Source organism: Gadus chalcogrammus, chromosome 9 (assembly GCF_026213295.1).
Source record: "Gadus chalcogrammus isolate NIFS_2021 chromosome 9, NIFS_Gcha_1.0, whole genome shotgun sequence".
NCBI lineage: Eukaryota > Metazoa > Chordata > Actinopteri > Gadiformes > Gadidae > Gadus > Gadus chalcogrammus.
This window is the reverse complement of record NC_079420.1, coordinates 3,758,428-3,771,943: the sequence shown is the minus strand read 5'-3', so window position 1 is coordinate 3,771,943 and position 13,516 is coordinate 3,758,428. Positions and strand designations below refer to the sequence as shown.

General features: G+C 49.4%; 1 protein-coding gene across 1 annotated transcript in view; it reads left to right on the top strand.

Annotated features, from left to right (window-relative positions):
• Positions 1-8,303, top strand: part of tmtc3 (transmembrane O-mannosyltransferase targeting cadherins 3) — a 29,552-nt gene extending 21,249 nt beyond the window's left edge. Inside the window, exons 12-14 of the mRNA XM_056599774.1 lie at positions 1,087-1,256; positions 3,717-3,943; positions 7,403-8,303. Coding sequence (XP_056455749.1) covers positions 1,087-1,256; positions 3,717-3,943; positions 7,403-8,286 — 1,281 coding nt within the window. The 3' untranslated portion in view covers positions 8,287-8,303. The remainder of the gene's footprint in view (positions 1-1,086; positions 1,257-3,716; positions 3,944-7,402) is intronic.
• The last annotated feature ends 5,213 nt before the right edge of the window (positions 8,304-13,516 follow it).

Here is a 13,516-nt window from a genome sequence, read left to right as displayed (position 1 = left end):
TCAGTCAGCTGTTAACCACTATGTCATCCTGAACCTCACAAGCCTAGCTCCAATGTGTTCTCAACTCCCGACGGAAAGCCTGCGAGGGGGGGGCTGAGAATTTGGGCACATTGGCCAAAGAGTGGGAGGGACGTTCCGGGGCGAGATATCTGCTTCAGTTCGATGGTTAAAGTGGCGAGAGAGTGGAAGGTCCTCTCGATAAAGGGATCTCTGACGAAGAGCTGTACTCATACATCAGTATAAAAAGGGTCATTTTCTGTATTCAGGGTTCTGAGCTGTAACCACAATCCGCGTCCCAGGGACGAGGCCTCCATAATAACTGCACTGCGTGACCTACATTGTGAAAGGGCCACTGTTTTACCACCTGGTCACATGCTGAATCGTCATGACAAGCCATTTCAAAATCAAACCTTTAGTGACGCACATTTGATTTCCCATCCAGATCTTTGATAAATAAATCCACCAACCAGCCTAGTGAGTGAACTGAACCAACTGGTTGGCTGGTCTATCTGACTGATCACACATCTGGTAGGACATTCCTGCTCATGTAACTAAAGGGTGGATTTTGAAATGGCCCATAAAGGATCATCAATAACCCCCCAGGGGGTCTGTCGTGGTCCCTACAGGCACAGCCGCTTGTACCCCGATTTCTCATTGTGGGTACCTTGAAGTAAAGTTGTAGAGGTGCACTTGCCCACACCTGGTCGGACTAACCAAGTCTCCCAGACAGAGCGTTCTGTGATCATTAACTTCCCCAATGTAGGTAGGAATGCAGCTCTTAAAAACCATGTACTCCACACAGCCATTCACACACCTTTTTCTAAAATGGATTTACCCTTGAAACAAAACAAACACAGTTGTCCCGCGGCTTTCGCTTCCCAGAACGCACTCCAAAACTTTTTTCCAAGGAATCATTTTCCGTTGCAGCAGGAATCTCAGAAGGAATCTTTTATCTGATGGAAGTTTCAGCCTACCAGCCCAACTGGTAGTGTTATCCGCAGTTCCATTGTTGTTTTTGTTATCTCTTACGTAAATCGTCCTTCACTTCCTGCAGTACCATCTCATCAGCGGTCTGGTCTCTCTCAGGTAATCCCCGGGAGGAAGTACGCCACCCGGGTGGCCCCCAACCACCTGAACGTCTACATCAACCTGGCCAACCTGATCCGGACCAACGAGTCGCGTCTGGAGGAGGCTGACCAGCTCTACCGCCAGGCCATCAGCATGAGGCCTGACTTCAAGCAGGCCTACATCAGCAGGCAAGGACACCCCCCGCCCACCCTGTCAGTCTCGTGCTTCAGTCATAGAGACACTCTGGTTTCTACAAAGAGCCCATTTTGCTCTCTGATTCAGCTCAGCGGCGTAATCGTGAAAAACAAAACTCGTCCGGCAAATGTGAAATTCACTTTCAGATGATTATTAATTTAGTAAAGGAACATCATTCATTCCTTATTAATAAATGAATATGCATTTTTCTTCTTTGTTGCCACGACTTGTGGGACGTGTCGTCTCAGTGATGCGTTTTATTTCCTCGGCCAACTTTTATTTTTTTTCCTTTGAGCTTAATGGTTTATTCCTTAGGCCATCTGGGTGTTTCTTCTCATGCTAAACGGGTCACGCTCTGCCCAGGACCCTGCAGGCTTCAAGTCTTATCAAGGGTGAGCGATCATTAATGGGTCCACCCCTCTCCGACAACAGCTGGGCCTACATCCATCTATCCAGAAAGTACACAGTTCCTATGCACGTCTGCCGACTCATAGTGTAGCGTGTTGATCGTGATCGAGAGGAGTGCTGACACTGAGGTTCTAGGCGCTTACCTTGGGACTATAATCGACAATACGCTTCTGAGGCCAAGAGAGCATTTGCAAGAAGGTGCAGCAGTGGTTGTGTTACGCAAAATGAGAGGATTTGACGTCAACACTGTTAAGATGTCCCTTTTCTACAATGCCTATCCTTAATCTGTTTTATTGAAACTGGTTTGGAAACTTGACTCTCAATAACAGAAATTGAGTAGGTAGACTGGTGAAGGTGGCCAGTGAGATCATTGGGGTTGGACAGGAGCAGTTGAAAGAACTTGTTTAATACTGCATTGGGAGCACCTCAGGCAGCACCTCACCTTCCTGGACTGGCTGGGCCAGCCCTGCAGGGTGAATCGCACCTGCTCGGCCCTGGGCTGGGACATCGGGGGTTAATGGGGGAATTCACCCTATCGCTACTTATTGCCTTAGGTATAAAGCGCAAAAAACTCTTCCCCTTACCCCTTCCCCTTACCCCTTCAAACAAGGGGGAGGGGTATGGGGAAGGGGTAAGGGGTAGAAATGGGATTGGGCCTTAGAGTGATTTTTGGGGTTAAGGAGCTACAGGCCATCTCAGCTTGGATTTCTAGTCTCCGCCTCTTGGAATCCAGAGGCTTTGCTCTAGAGGCCGCTGAAACAACCAAGCTTCCGTGTTGTGATTGCATTTACCGCCGTGTTTCCTCTCCATGTTGCAGACGAGTACCACATGTGGCTTCTGTCAGACCTAATAGGGGCATGCAAGATGTAAACGAAGTTATCGGAGGAAACGGGCTTCTAAACGGCTGGTGTCGCTGTGACTCGGGAACTTGCAAAACTCACCCTGACTCACCAAGTGATGTCCCCCAATCCTCTCCTCTCGGCGTTTGTCAGAAACGTATAACAACAGAACAGTATTGTGATTATTGTTACAAAATATAATGGATGGATAACACTGTTAATAGGTACAGTCGTGAAGCCCTCAAGAACTTCAATAACACGAGTCAAACAGCGGCTGTGGGCCCATGGCTCTGTTGACAGTTTGAAATCAGTGATTGATTATATGGTCGATTAGTCACCACACTACATGCAAATCCCCTTTTGTTCTCCGTCCACATTCCAACCGCCAGTGGCTCAGCGGCATCCCAGCCACCACAGAAAACAGCGTGTTGACGGCTTCCAATGCCGGCCGAAAGAATGTATAAACACACACCAATGCTCCATCTGTGTTTCGTTCTCGTTCCCGGCTTCCTACTTCGATATCGTGAAGAGAACCTGTTGGGATGATTGTAATATTGATTCCATTATATTTATTTATTTATTCACCCACTCCTCGGTTGCAGCCGTAGAAATGAGAGGTCAAAGCCAGCGTGGCAGTGTGATCCCTCCTTGGGGAGCAGCGCCTGTCCTTGAAGGCTGCAGTGGAGCTCTGCCGCAACCGAGTGGGACTCTGATCAATGGGTGGCCCCGAAGGCCGCTGACGCCCACGCAGCAGTCCCTACGTCTTCTTTAGATAACACAGTAGGAATGATGAAGGGAAAACGGTTCAGTTCATTTTAAACTGCAGTCTCAGGCCAGCTTGAATTCGGATAACCTGCATTATGAATGGAAAAAAAACCATTCAAAACAATCTCTGAATGTTCCCCAGTGGTTATCCAGCCTTAAGGCTTAGTTATGGTTCCACGTTGACCCAACGCGAGGGGGTTTACCGAACCATTACGTCCTTGCGGCCCCTCCTTGCATCCACTGCAAGGACCTGGCGTGCGCCTCCTTAAAAGTGTAACCTTGCGTTGAGGTGATCGGTCCGCTAGCAAAAACCCGATGCAGAACCAAAATGGGTTTGCGACTGCTTCGAAGTGTCTGCGTGGTTGGGTCAACGTGGAACCATAACAAAGCCTTTCACAGTGTGAACACACCCCCTCACACTCTACTGTCGCCCCTTCTCAGAGGGGAGCTCCTGCTGAAGATGAACAAGCCCTCGGAGGCCCGTGACGCCTACCTACGGGCCCTGGAGCTCGACCGCACCAACCCCGACCTGTGGTACAACCTGGCCATCGTCAACATCGAGATGAAGGAGCCCACCGAGGCCCTCAAGAACTTTGAGCACGCGCTGGAGCTCAACCCGCGCCACAAGCTGGCGCTCTTCAACTCCGCCCTCCTCATGCAGGAGTCTGGTAAGCAAGGCCGCAGTAGAGATAAGGGGGGCGGTGGTAACTCCGGAGGCAGAGTGGGTCGGCTGGTAACCTGAAGGGGTCGCTGGTTCGATTCCCCGGCTCCGGAGTGTCGAGATGTCCTTGAGCAAGCCACCTAACCCTAACTGCGCTCCAGCGAGCTGACTGTCGCCTGGCATGGCTGACTCCGCCGTCGGTGTGTGAATGTGTGTGTGAATGGTGAATGTGAGGCAATATTGTAAAGCGCTTTGTTTCATTTTAGCGTCCTTTGGCTTTTGTCGGGACTCGGGACACGAATTGGGAGTGTCCCGGCAAAACCGGGACATCTGGTCACCCTATCACAAGTGATAAAATAGCGTGGCAAGCCACTCAGTAAAAATGTGTGTATGACAACAACGCGCGGGCCGCACTAACCATGACTATGATGTCAAGTAGGGGGCCACAAAATATCCTCCCGCGGGCCTCAATTGGCCCCCGGGCCGCGAGTTTGAGACCCCTGCTGTAGAGATAAGGGGTCGGTCGAGGTAGGTAGTCGAATGGTTCTAGGCCCTTGGGGGATCTGACTCACAGCTGAACGACCCTGGGTATGGACCCTAGAGTCTGCAGTCTGTTATTAGGATCCTTGCGCAAGACGCCTTTCCCCAAACCTGCTCGTTTGCCACATGATCCACGAGGCCCTTTGGATGAAAGCGCCGGTCATATGACTGAACGACTCGTTGGTAATACGAAGCGAAAGCCATCCGTCTTTTTGCCGCCGTGTAATAATATAGAAGCTTGTTATTTTTTTTTTTTTCTTCTGTGCGAGCCCGTCGTGCCGTGACCTGCGATCCCGAGAGCAACGGATGGGGGGGGACAAAGACGGCCCTCATTACTCCCCCCTAGGGTTGGACAGGGTTCTGACATGGCATAACTTTCCCTCGTGGCCCCGGCCTCAAACGTCAACGTCCGTCACTCATCACCCTCGATCCGCGCCTTAACGACACAATGAAAGGCTTCACTCACGTCCACGGCGTTTCACTAGTTCCTCGAAACCCCGTTGATCAGTTGTTAAGTTAAATCCTTCGCGCTACACCACTTTCTCGTTAGTGTGCGACACACATTCCTGATGAAGGTTAGTCCGGGTGCACCTGGGTGAACACAGAGGCATTCGTTTAGCAGTCGAATGTCAACAGAACATTGTCACACGTCCATCCATAACGTCGGCTCCTGTAAACATGTTGGAGAAAGGGAAGGTTAGTCATTCACTTAGAGGGGTTTAACCTTGGTTCAACACGTCATGGTGTTTTTCTTTCATGCCCTCACCTTTGATTGACTCCGCTACAGAGAAAAGGGGAAACGAGCATCTCTCTCTCACTCCAACAATATCCCGCTACCTAGAAGTAATGCCGGAACAATTTCCTTGGACACCGTAGTTGGGAGACACCCAGGTATTGATTGTTGTTCTAGCAAGGTCAACTTTATTTATCACACTTCATCGCACTTTTCATACACGAGGCAGACTCAAAGTGCTTCACATAGAAACGTTGTCATGAAATCAAATAACAAAATCAAATCCTACTTGAGTTCTGGAATGGAAAAGGGAAGGTGTTACCATTGAACCAAACACAAAGAGATTCATTGATTTAGTAGTCCGTCATTGCTTTACTCACTATTGTACACATAGCTCACAAATCCCCAGCAGGCATTGGCTCCTGACAGAAATATAATGGGCTTTTAGTTTGAGTGGAAAGCAAAATGACTACCACCTGTAAATGGCCCGTACCGGCTCCGCCCGAGGTTCCCGGGTTCTCAACCAACCAATTTTTTTTTGGAGGAATGCCCACACCTGGTCGGCCTATCCAAGCCTCCCAGACGGAGCGTTCTGTGATCATTAACTTTCCCCGAATGTTGTTGAACTCGCCCCTCGTTAGGTAGGAATGCCGCTCTTAACAACCCTGTCAGAGAGTTGTCCCGCGCCGTCGTTTCCCAGCACTTCAACCCTCTCCCTTTTTGGAATGTGGTGCGTAGCAGAAGCAGCGAGGATCTCGCGCCGCCGCTGACCTGCAAACTATGCTCACTGCCCGTCCGTCCAGCAGAACTCACCGTAAGGGGAAACACATGGCGCCGCGGCACATCAGTCCGGGAGATGATACACAGGATCTCTGTGTGGAGCGGACCATAAGTTACGATCAGGCCTGTAAGGCACGCACTCGGGGCCCCATCGTGTTGGGTGGATGTTAGGCTCCAGGCAGAAGGCCTGATTATAACGCGTCAGGGGTTACGCAAGGAAAAGCCACCAGGGTTCAGTAGGAGAGATGGTAGGATTTAGTAATGATGTCAAGTTAACACTACGTTAACCTTTTTAATTTTGTCGTCACATCGAAGAACGAACGATTCCGAATCACGCAGGTGAGGGATCTACTCTGCGTGTGTGGGGATGTTGTCCCGCACGCAAGCACACGATGATATCTGCAATGAGGCATTCAGTTTGATGATCGATATTCCCCCTTTGTTGGTGCCCTATTCTCCATAGCTCATGGGAAGCCAATTACTCCAGATTAGTCTTTTTTATGCAATGGTTTCGTCCGGTTGGGGATTTATCAAAGCCTTACACACCCTCATTTTGATTTTGACCATTAAATAATGGAATTAAACGTGACGTCACGGCAAACCTATTGGACTGTGTTTTTTATAGTTCACATATATATATATGTGGTTTTTTTTAATAGTTTTTCGTTTTTATGTGTTTTTGATTGGCTTTGACATCTTGCAATTTACAAGGACAGAATAGTTGGGAGACACCCAGTTCCAAAATGGATACAAAACACAAAGACATGCATTGTTTTAGTAGTCATAGCTTCACGCATTTAAAGACATAACGCTCCCAAATCCCCTGCAGACGTTGCTTCCTGACATTATAAAATATAACGCCTGCTCGAGCGGAATGCAAAGCGACACGCTCTGGCTCCAGTCAGGCTCTCCACCCTTCAGACACCCTAGAGCTCTCGCTCTCGTGCGCCGTGGTAACCGGTCCCGACTGTGACGTAGGGCTGCTCGATTATGGGGAAAAAAAATCATAATCACTAATTATTTTTTGGGCAATCAGACAATTATTTTAGATTTGGAAAACATGATGCATTTTTTTCAGCATTTGCTCCCCAAAGAAACTCTTTGTAACTGAGAACTTCGAAATGTCCCCTTAAAAAAAACACACACAAAATGTTAAATTACAACATGTTAAAATCGAAAAGGTTGTATATGTATCCAGCTGTTCTGTTCCAGCTGACATTTAATAAACAAAATAAATATATAAAAAAAAATAACCCTTCAACTCTAATATATACGTATTTTGATTGTTTGACGCAAAAATCGCGATCAAAACTCGATTAATCGCACCGCCCTGCCTTGACCCACACTGACGCCTCCGGTGCAACGACCGGGCTCCACGCTAACCAAACCCCCGTGTTTTCCCCCGCGCGGCAGGGGAGCCCAAGCTCCGCCCGGAGGCCAACCGGCGCTTCCTGGTGTATGTGGAGGAGGAGCCCGAGGACGCCAACGGCTACTTCAACCTGGGCATGCTGGCCATGGACGCCAGCGAGAACGCCGCGGCCGAACGCTGGATGCGCCGCGCCATCTCCCTGCAGACGGGCTTCCGCAGCGCCCTGTTCAACCTGGCGCTGCTCTACTCGCAGTCGGCCCGCGAGCTGGACGCCCTGCCCGTGCTGGACGAGCTGCTCCGCTACCACCCCGAGCACGTCAAAGGGTTGATCCTCAAGGGGGACATCCTGATGAACCACAGGAAGGACACACAGGGCGCCAAGGCCTGCTTCCAGCGCATCCTGGCCATGGACCCGGGCAACGTGCAGGGCAAGCACAACCTGTGCGTGGTGTACTTCGAGGAGCGCGACCTGCCGCGCGCCGAGCGCTGCCTGGAGGAGACGCTGGCCATGGCGCCGCACGAGGAGTACGTGCGCCGCCACCTGAGCATCGTGCGCGGCAAGATGGCGGCCATGAGCGCGGCGGGCCAGCCGCTGAGCGCGGCAGAGGGAGCCGCCGCGCCGTTCCAGGAGGAGAAGGGGGACGGGGGTGGGGGTGGGGGGCCGACGGCGGCGGGGGCGGGGGTGGGGGTGGGGGCGGGGGAGGCCGAAGGAAGGGAGGAAGCGAAGCGCCCGGCCGCCGCCCTGGGAACGGCGGCGGCCGGGGAGAAGAATGCGCGGAAATCCCCCGCGCCCCGGCTCAAGGGCGTGGGCCAATCGGAACAGCGGACTGAAGGGAAGTCCGCCGAGGAGATAAAAGACATAGAGACCAAGAGGGCAGCCGCCCTCCAGAGGCTGGAGGAGATAGAGCGCATACTGAGCGGGGACTGATTTAGTGGGGGGGGGGGGGGGGGGGGCGCCCAGGTGACTCCCAGGACTGCGTCGGCAGACGTCTCTCCCTCGACCAGGTTCAGGCTGCCAGGTTCCCTGGGTTCAATAACGGCGACACTTGTTGCTCTATGCTTTAGTTGTTCTTAGTCACCTTCTTGTTGTTTTTGTCGGCTCTGCACGGCACGGCTCGTCGAGGCGGCCACGTCGCACAAACGGGCACAAGGCAACATGAGTCACGGTGCGGGAGCACGGCACAGAGGCCCTTTGACATCTGTCACTTTTAATCCTTTAAATTATGCCTGTGTGTGTGTGTGTTGGCATTCGTTCAAACGGCAGTTTCACCTCTCCTGGGTTATTGATTTAGCCAGGACACTGTGTCACTGGATATTTTAATTTTTTTTTCGAAAGCATGACTCACCCCCCCCCCTCCCCCCCACCTCAACCTCCCAAACAAAACTGGAATGATTGTATCGTTGACAATGACAGGAAGTGACGCGCTTCCCCTCTTCCCACGCGCCGGGCGAGATGCTGGTGTGTAACGCCTCTGGAAATACACCCTGACACTCACACGGGCGAGAGATCAACAACGCATGCTCTGTGGGGCCCTCACCCCCTGCTGGCTCCCGTCCTAGCGGCTGGCATCTGGACCGCTGCCGGGCCTCCACTTCCCCCCCCCCCGCCCCGCCCCGTTGTCTCCACGTTCCAGCCCCCACAGTTTGACGTTTATGTCTCGTGTCAAACACCTGCCATCCCGCATTCACAGCCCGGCCCACCCACAGCCCACATTGAGCTTCGGTTGCAGTGTTGCTTTTGAGTGCCGTTCTACGGGCCCCGCGTTCTGCCACGGCCGGCTTCAGGCGTCGTCATGTGCTCTTTCGGTTCCCCCCCCCCCGCCCACCCTCGGAACCACCACCACCACCACCACCACCACCATCACCACCCGAGCTGTGATTTCTCAGCATACTTGCACAAAGTAGATCCTGTCCTTTCTATGCGCTGACACTAGTTCAACCCTCTAGGTTATTATTTTCTTATTGTAAATTGATTTGGTCATGTGTGTTGGGGGGTATGCGCAGTGTTATTAATATAATCATCTTTTTGCACTGCGGGCATCGACAGACAGGCAACCACTTGTCGCATTCTGTAAACTTTGTGATGAGTTATGGTTTGGGGCCTCCGCGGGCCTTTTCCTGTCGCGGGAAGCACTTGGCGGTGAGCGGCAGCGGCGCTACTTTCACGGTCAGTCTGGCCGGTGCGAGCAGCGGCTGGAACAACGCCCGTCGATGCTGTGACCACGTATTATCTCAATAAAAATTTTTTAGATGATGGACTCCATCACCGTGTTACGCAGTGTATATTAAAGTCGCCAGGATGTTGATTTAGGAATAGGTGTCTTTATTTTTTTCAGTTCTTCTGGTGCAGGCCATGTCGGGTAAGGGCCCCTACCAGATGAATCACAGAAGGGATGGGTTTACACTCCTGTGATTCATCTGGCCTTCTGGGGGTTCTCACGGCCGACTTAAAAAGGGAAGGATTGTTTTCTTGGGTGTCACTGTAAAGCGCTGGCTGAAAAATGTGCACATTTTTTGTTTTTCCCTTGGGTTGTTAGTTTGACTGATGGGCTTACAATTGTGCTTTTAAGACAAAAACCCCTTTGGGACGAAATGAGGAGGTGATGTACTTTGAGGTAGGTACAGAGGTCGGGTGAAATATACCACGGCTTCTATGTATTCAATGTTATTTATTTTAGGTTTGATCTCGTTATTATGCACTGTACAAGAAAAACTGTTTAAAAAAAAAAAAAAAGTATATATATAACCACTGACAGTATCGTTTGAAGCCAAGGTACCTTATTTGGGAAAGTTGACTGACTACAGTTTGCCACATTTAGTACGACTCGCCAGAAACGACAATGGGTGCAAAACGCGTTCTTGTATTAACCCGTGTCTAACTAAAAAATGTTTAATGATTGTTTTAATTTTGTTTCTTTTTTTACAATTTCACAAATCTTTTTTAATGCAATACCCGGGTGGGTTGTGGGAATTTCAAACTTTAAAATAAAGAAATGGAAAATTGCTGTGTGTCAATCTGCATCATTTCTTTTTCTAACCAAACATGATGTGCTTGTGAACAGTGAATCTGCTGCTTGTGTACCCTAACCTACAGGCAAAGGTACCTAGATGGTAGGCCTTAGAGCCCTAATGAGTAGACCTATGTCTTTGGTACCCTACAAAGACCTTTGGTACCCAAAGGTCACCCTACAGCTGACCTTTGACCCGTGACAAGTAGGCCCATCTCAGTCCCTACAAGTTAGGGTGCATACATGCAGGGTCCACTAGCTAGAAGTAGTAATGACACTATTAAACATGATTATATCATATCCCAAAATGAAAGGCATAAAGTTATGGGACAACCATACAACGATTTTTGTTCAGCAGATTTTTGCAAAGATAGAACATAAATACCTAGCAAAGATATAGAACAGCCATACAGAGTGTAAAGATATAGAAAAGCAATACCCAGAGTGAAAAGATATAGAACAGCAATACCCAGAATGCAAAGATATGGAATATTCCTGTGAAGCCTGTGATGGTATAAAATAAGATTAGGAAGTCAACTTGCATACCTGTGGATCCATGAATTGCTATACTGTGTATTTTATATTGAAGGAAAATAAATAAATTATCTTTTGTGTCAAATGAACCTTGCGTCTCTCCTCCATTCTTCAGACTATTAAGTTTAAACCTAACTTGGCTATGTCACATTTTGGAGACCGTTGAGAACATCACTGTATCTTCTTCTCCAACTGCCAGAAACCTCGGGGTGGTATTGGACAATCAGTAAAGCTGCACCGCAAACATGACTGCGGTGACCCGATCCTGCAGATTTGCGCTTTACAACATCCGCAGAATCCGGCCCTTCCTCACAAGGGAAGCAGCTCAGCTTATAGTCCAATCACTGGTCATCTCCCGCCTCGACTACTGCAACTCACTCCTGGCTGGACTTCCTGCCTTTGCGATTAAACCTTTGCAGCGCATCCAGAATGCGGCAGCGCGCCTCGTGTTCAACCTACCGAAGTTCTCCCATGTGACCCCCCTCTTCCGGGACCTCCACTGGCTCCCTGTAGTAGCTCGCATCAAATTTAAGACGATGGTACTGGCATACAAGGCAGTCGATGGAACTGCCCCTGCCTACCTCCAAGCATTGGTAAAGCCACACACCCCAGCTCGATCCCTCCGCTCAAATACCTCAGCTGGACGTCTGGTACCGCCATCGCTAAGAGCTAGCAAAGGTCGATCAGCAAAGTCACAACTTTTCTCGCTTTTGGAACCTCAGTGGTGGAACGAGCTCCCTGCCGCTCTCAGGACCGCAGAGTCGCTCACTATCTTCGGAAAAAGACTCAAGACTCACCTGTTCAGAGTCCACCTGAACTCTGCATAGAAGGGCCACCATTGTACATTGTATTGTATTGTGTTGCATTGTATTATAGTACTTAACTGTGTAGCAACGGCAGTAGCTGCTATCATTGCTGTAACACAGGGAATTGGTTAGCCTAGCGATTGTTGTACTTGCACTTGGTTCTATGAACATCCTTACTGTACCTTACCGACAGCGATATATTGTTGCACTTCTTATGACAAATGTACTTATTGTAAGTCGCTATGGATAAAAGCGTCTGCTAAATGCCCTAAATGTAAATGTAATAAGCCTGGTAGGAACGCTCTCCGGAATGTGCTGCGATAAGAGAAGGATGTTATGAAGCTTTTCCAATCTTTCCTTTAACGGATTGGCACGCTGGTTTGGGCTTAAGTTACACACGCTTGGCCTTTAACAGCATGGTTAGGCTTCAATTTCAAATAACCTGTTTTGCAGTACCCTGGAAATTCGTTTGAAGCCACTGCTAAAATATTTGCCTTTTGTCTTTCCTAATCCAGGAAATAAACAAACATTCGATCCTTTTTTAGTATCCCGATATCCTGTCTGTATGACTTGGAGGATGTTGCTGTCACGAGGGGAGAGTTTAGCCAAGGCCTTTAGGATGTATGCATGGTCAACTCAAAGAGCTACTCCATGGAGTAAAGGGGCTTTAATCACCTCCGCTAAGGGAATACCACCACGAAGGATGACATGTTTGTTTTTTTGTTATGTTTTTCATTAACTTTTTATGAACCACATTTTAAAGGATGCAGGCTGAAAAACTCTTATATAAAATGTTGAAAGTACATATCTGAAGCATATATGTGTCATTCACGCTGACATGTCCCCAGGTCCTCAAAGTAGCCAATAGGAGTTGGCCCATACATAGCGACAATTTGCACAGTGCCACATTTCTTATTTATATTTTCTACTACTTTTACCTCTTCCTACCAGACTGATCACCATTTGTCTTTTTATAATGTTTCCTATTTCTCCTCTGTTATGTTAATAGGTGTGCCACTAGTAAAGACGTCCAATAAGTATCTACCAAGTCATCCATCCGTCTAGCCGTATGGAAAACGCTCGTCTTGTGCATCTCGGCTCCACTGACCTAAGGTTTCTTCCCGGCTGCTGCCCGGTGGTAGTGTCTGGAGCCATGAGGACCCACAACAGGGCCTGACACACTCGCTCCGGCTGATCCCTCAAGACAAATACAAGAGCAGAGTGGGGCGGTGGGAGATCAAAAACCACTGGAAGCAGATGCTTAAAGGGACAGCTCCAGGAGCTTTTACCTAAAGAGGGATTCTAACTCCGGCTAAATTCCGTCCCCTTTAATCGGTGAGGTCCCTTTGTATTTTGCCAACGGCCGTCTTGTTATCTTGAATCTGGTTGGATTTGGTTTATTTTATTTTTTTTACCATGTCTCCTCTGTCACAATTTCAACACAATACTGTGTTCTTGGGAATTGCTCCAACGGTATTTATCGTGAGGTGAGGCATTTCCCTAACCGTGTCCAGATCTGAGATTGCATGGCAGGAATGTGTCCCCTGTTTGTTGTCCTTGGCTGTGGCGCCACCAGGGGCCCCTCTGGAAGTGTCTCTGTCTTCCTGCGGTGACTTGGGAACCATGGAGACCCTTGCAGTCTGTGCAAATGGCCAGTCGGCCATGGCCTGGGAATCCCCTCCCTGCATGCTTAGAGCCAGGCATAATAGCTTGCTATTGACGCTTTGATAGAAACGCTGTGAGGAAAATGCGGCAAGGCCATACAGTTCGTTGGTAATAAAATGATCCTAGATATCGACCGAGTTCGTCA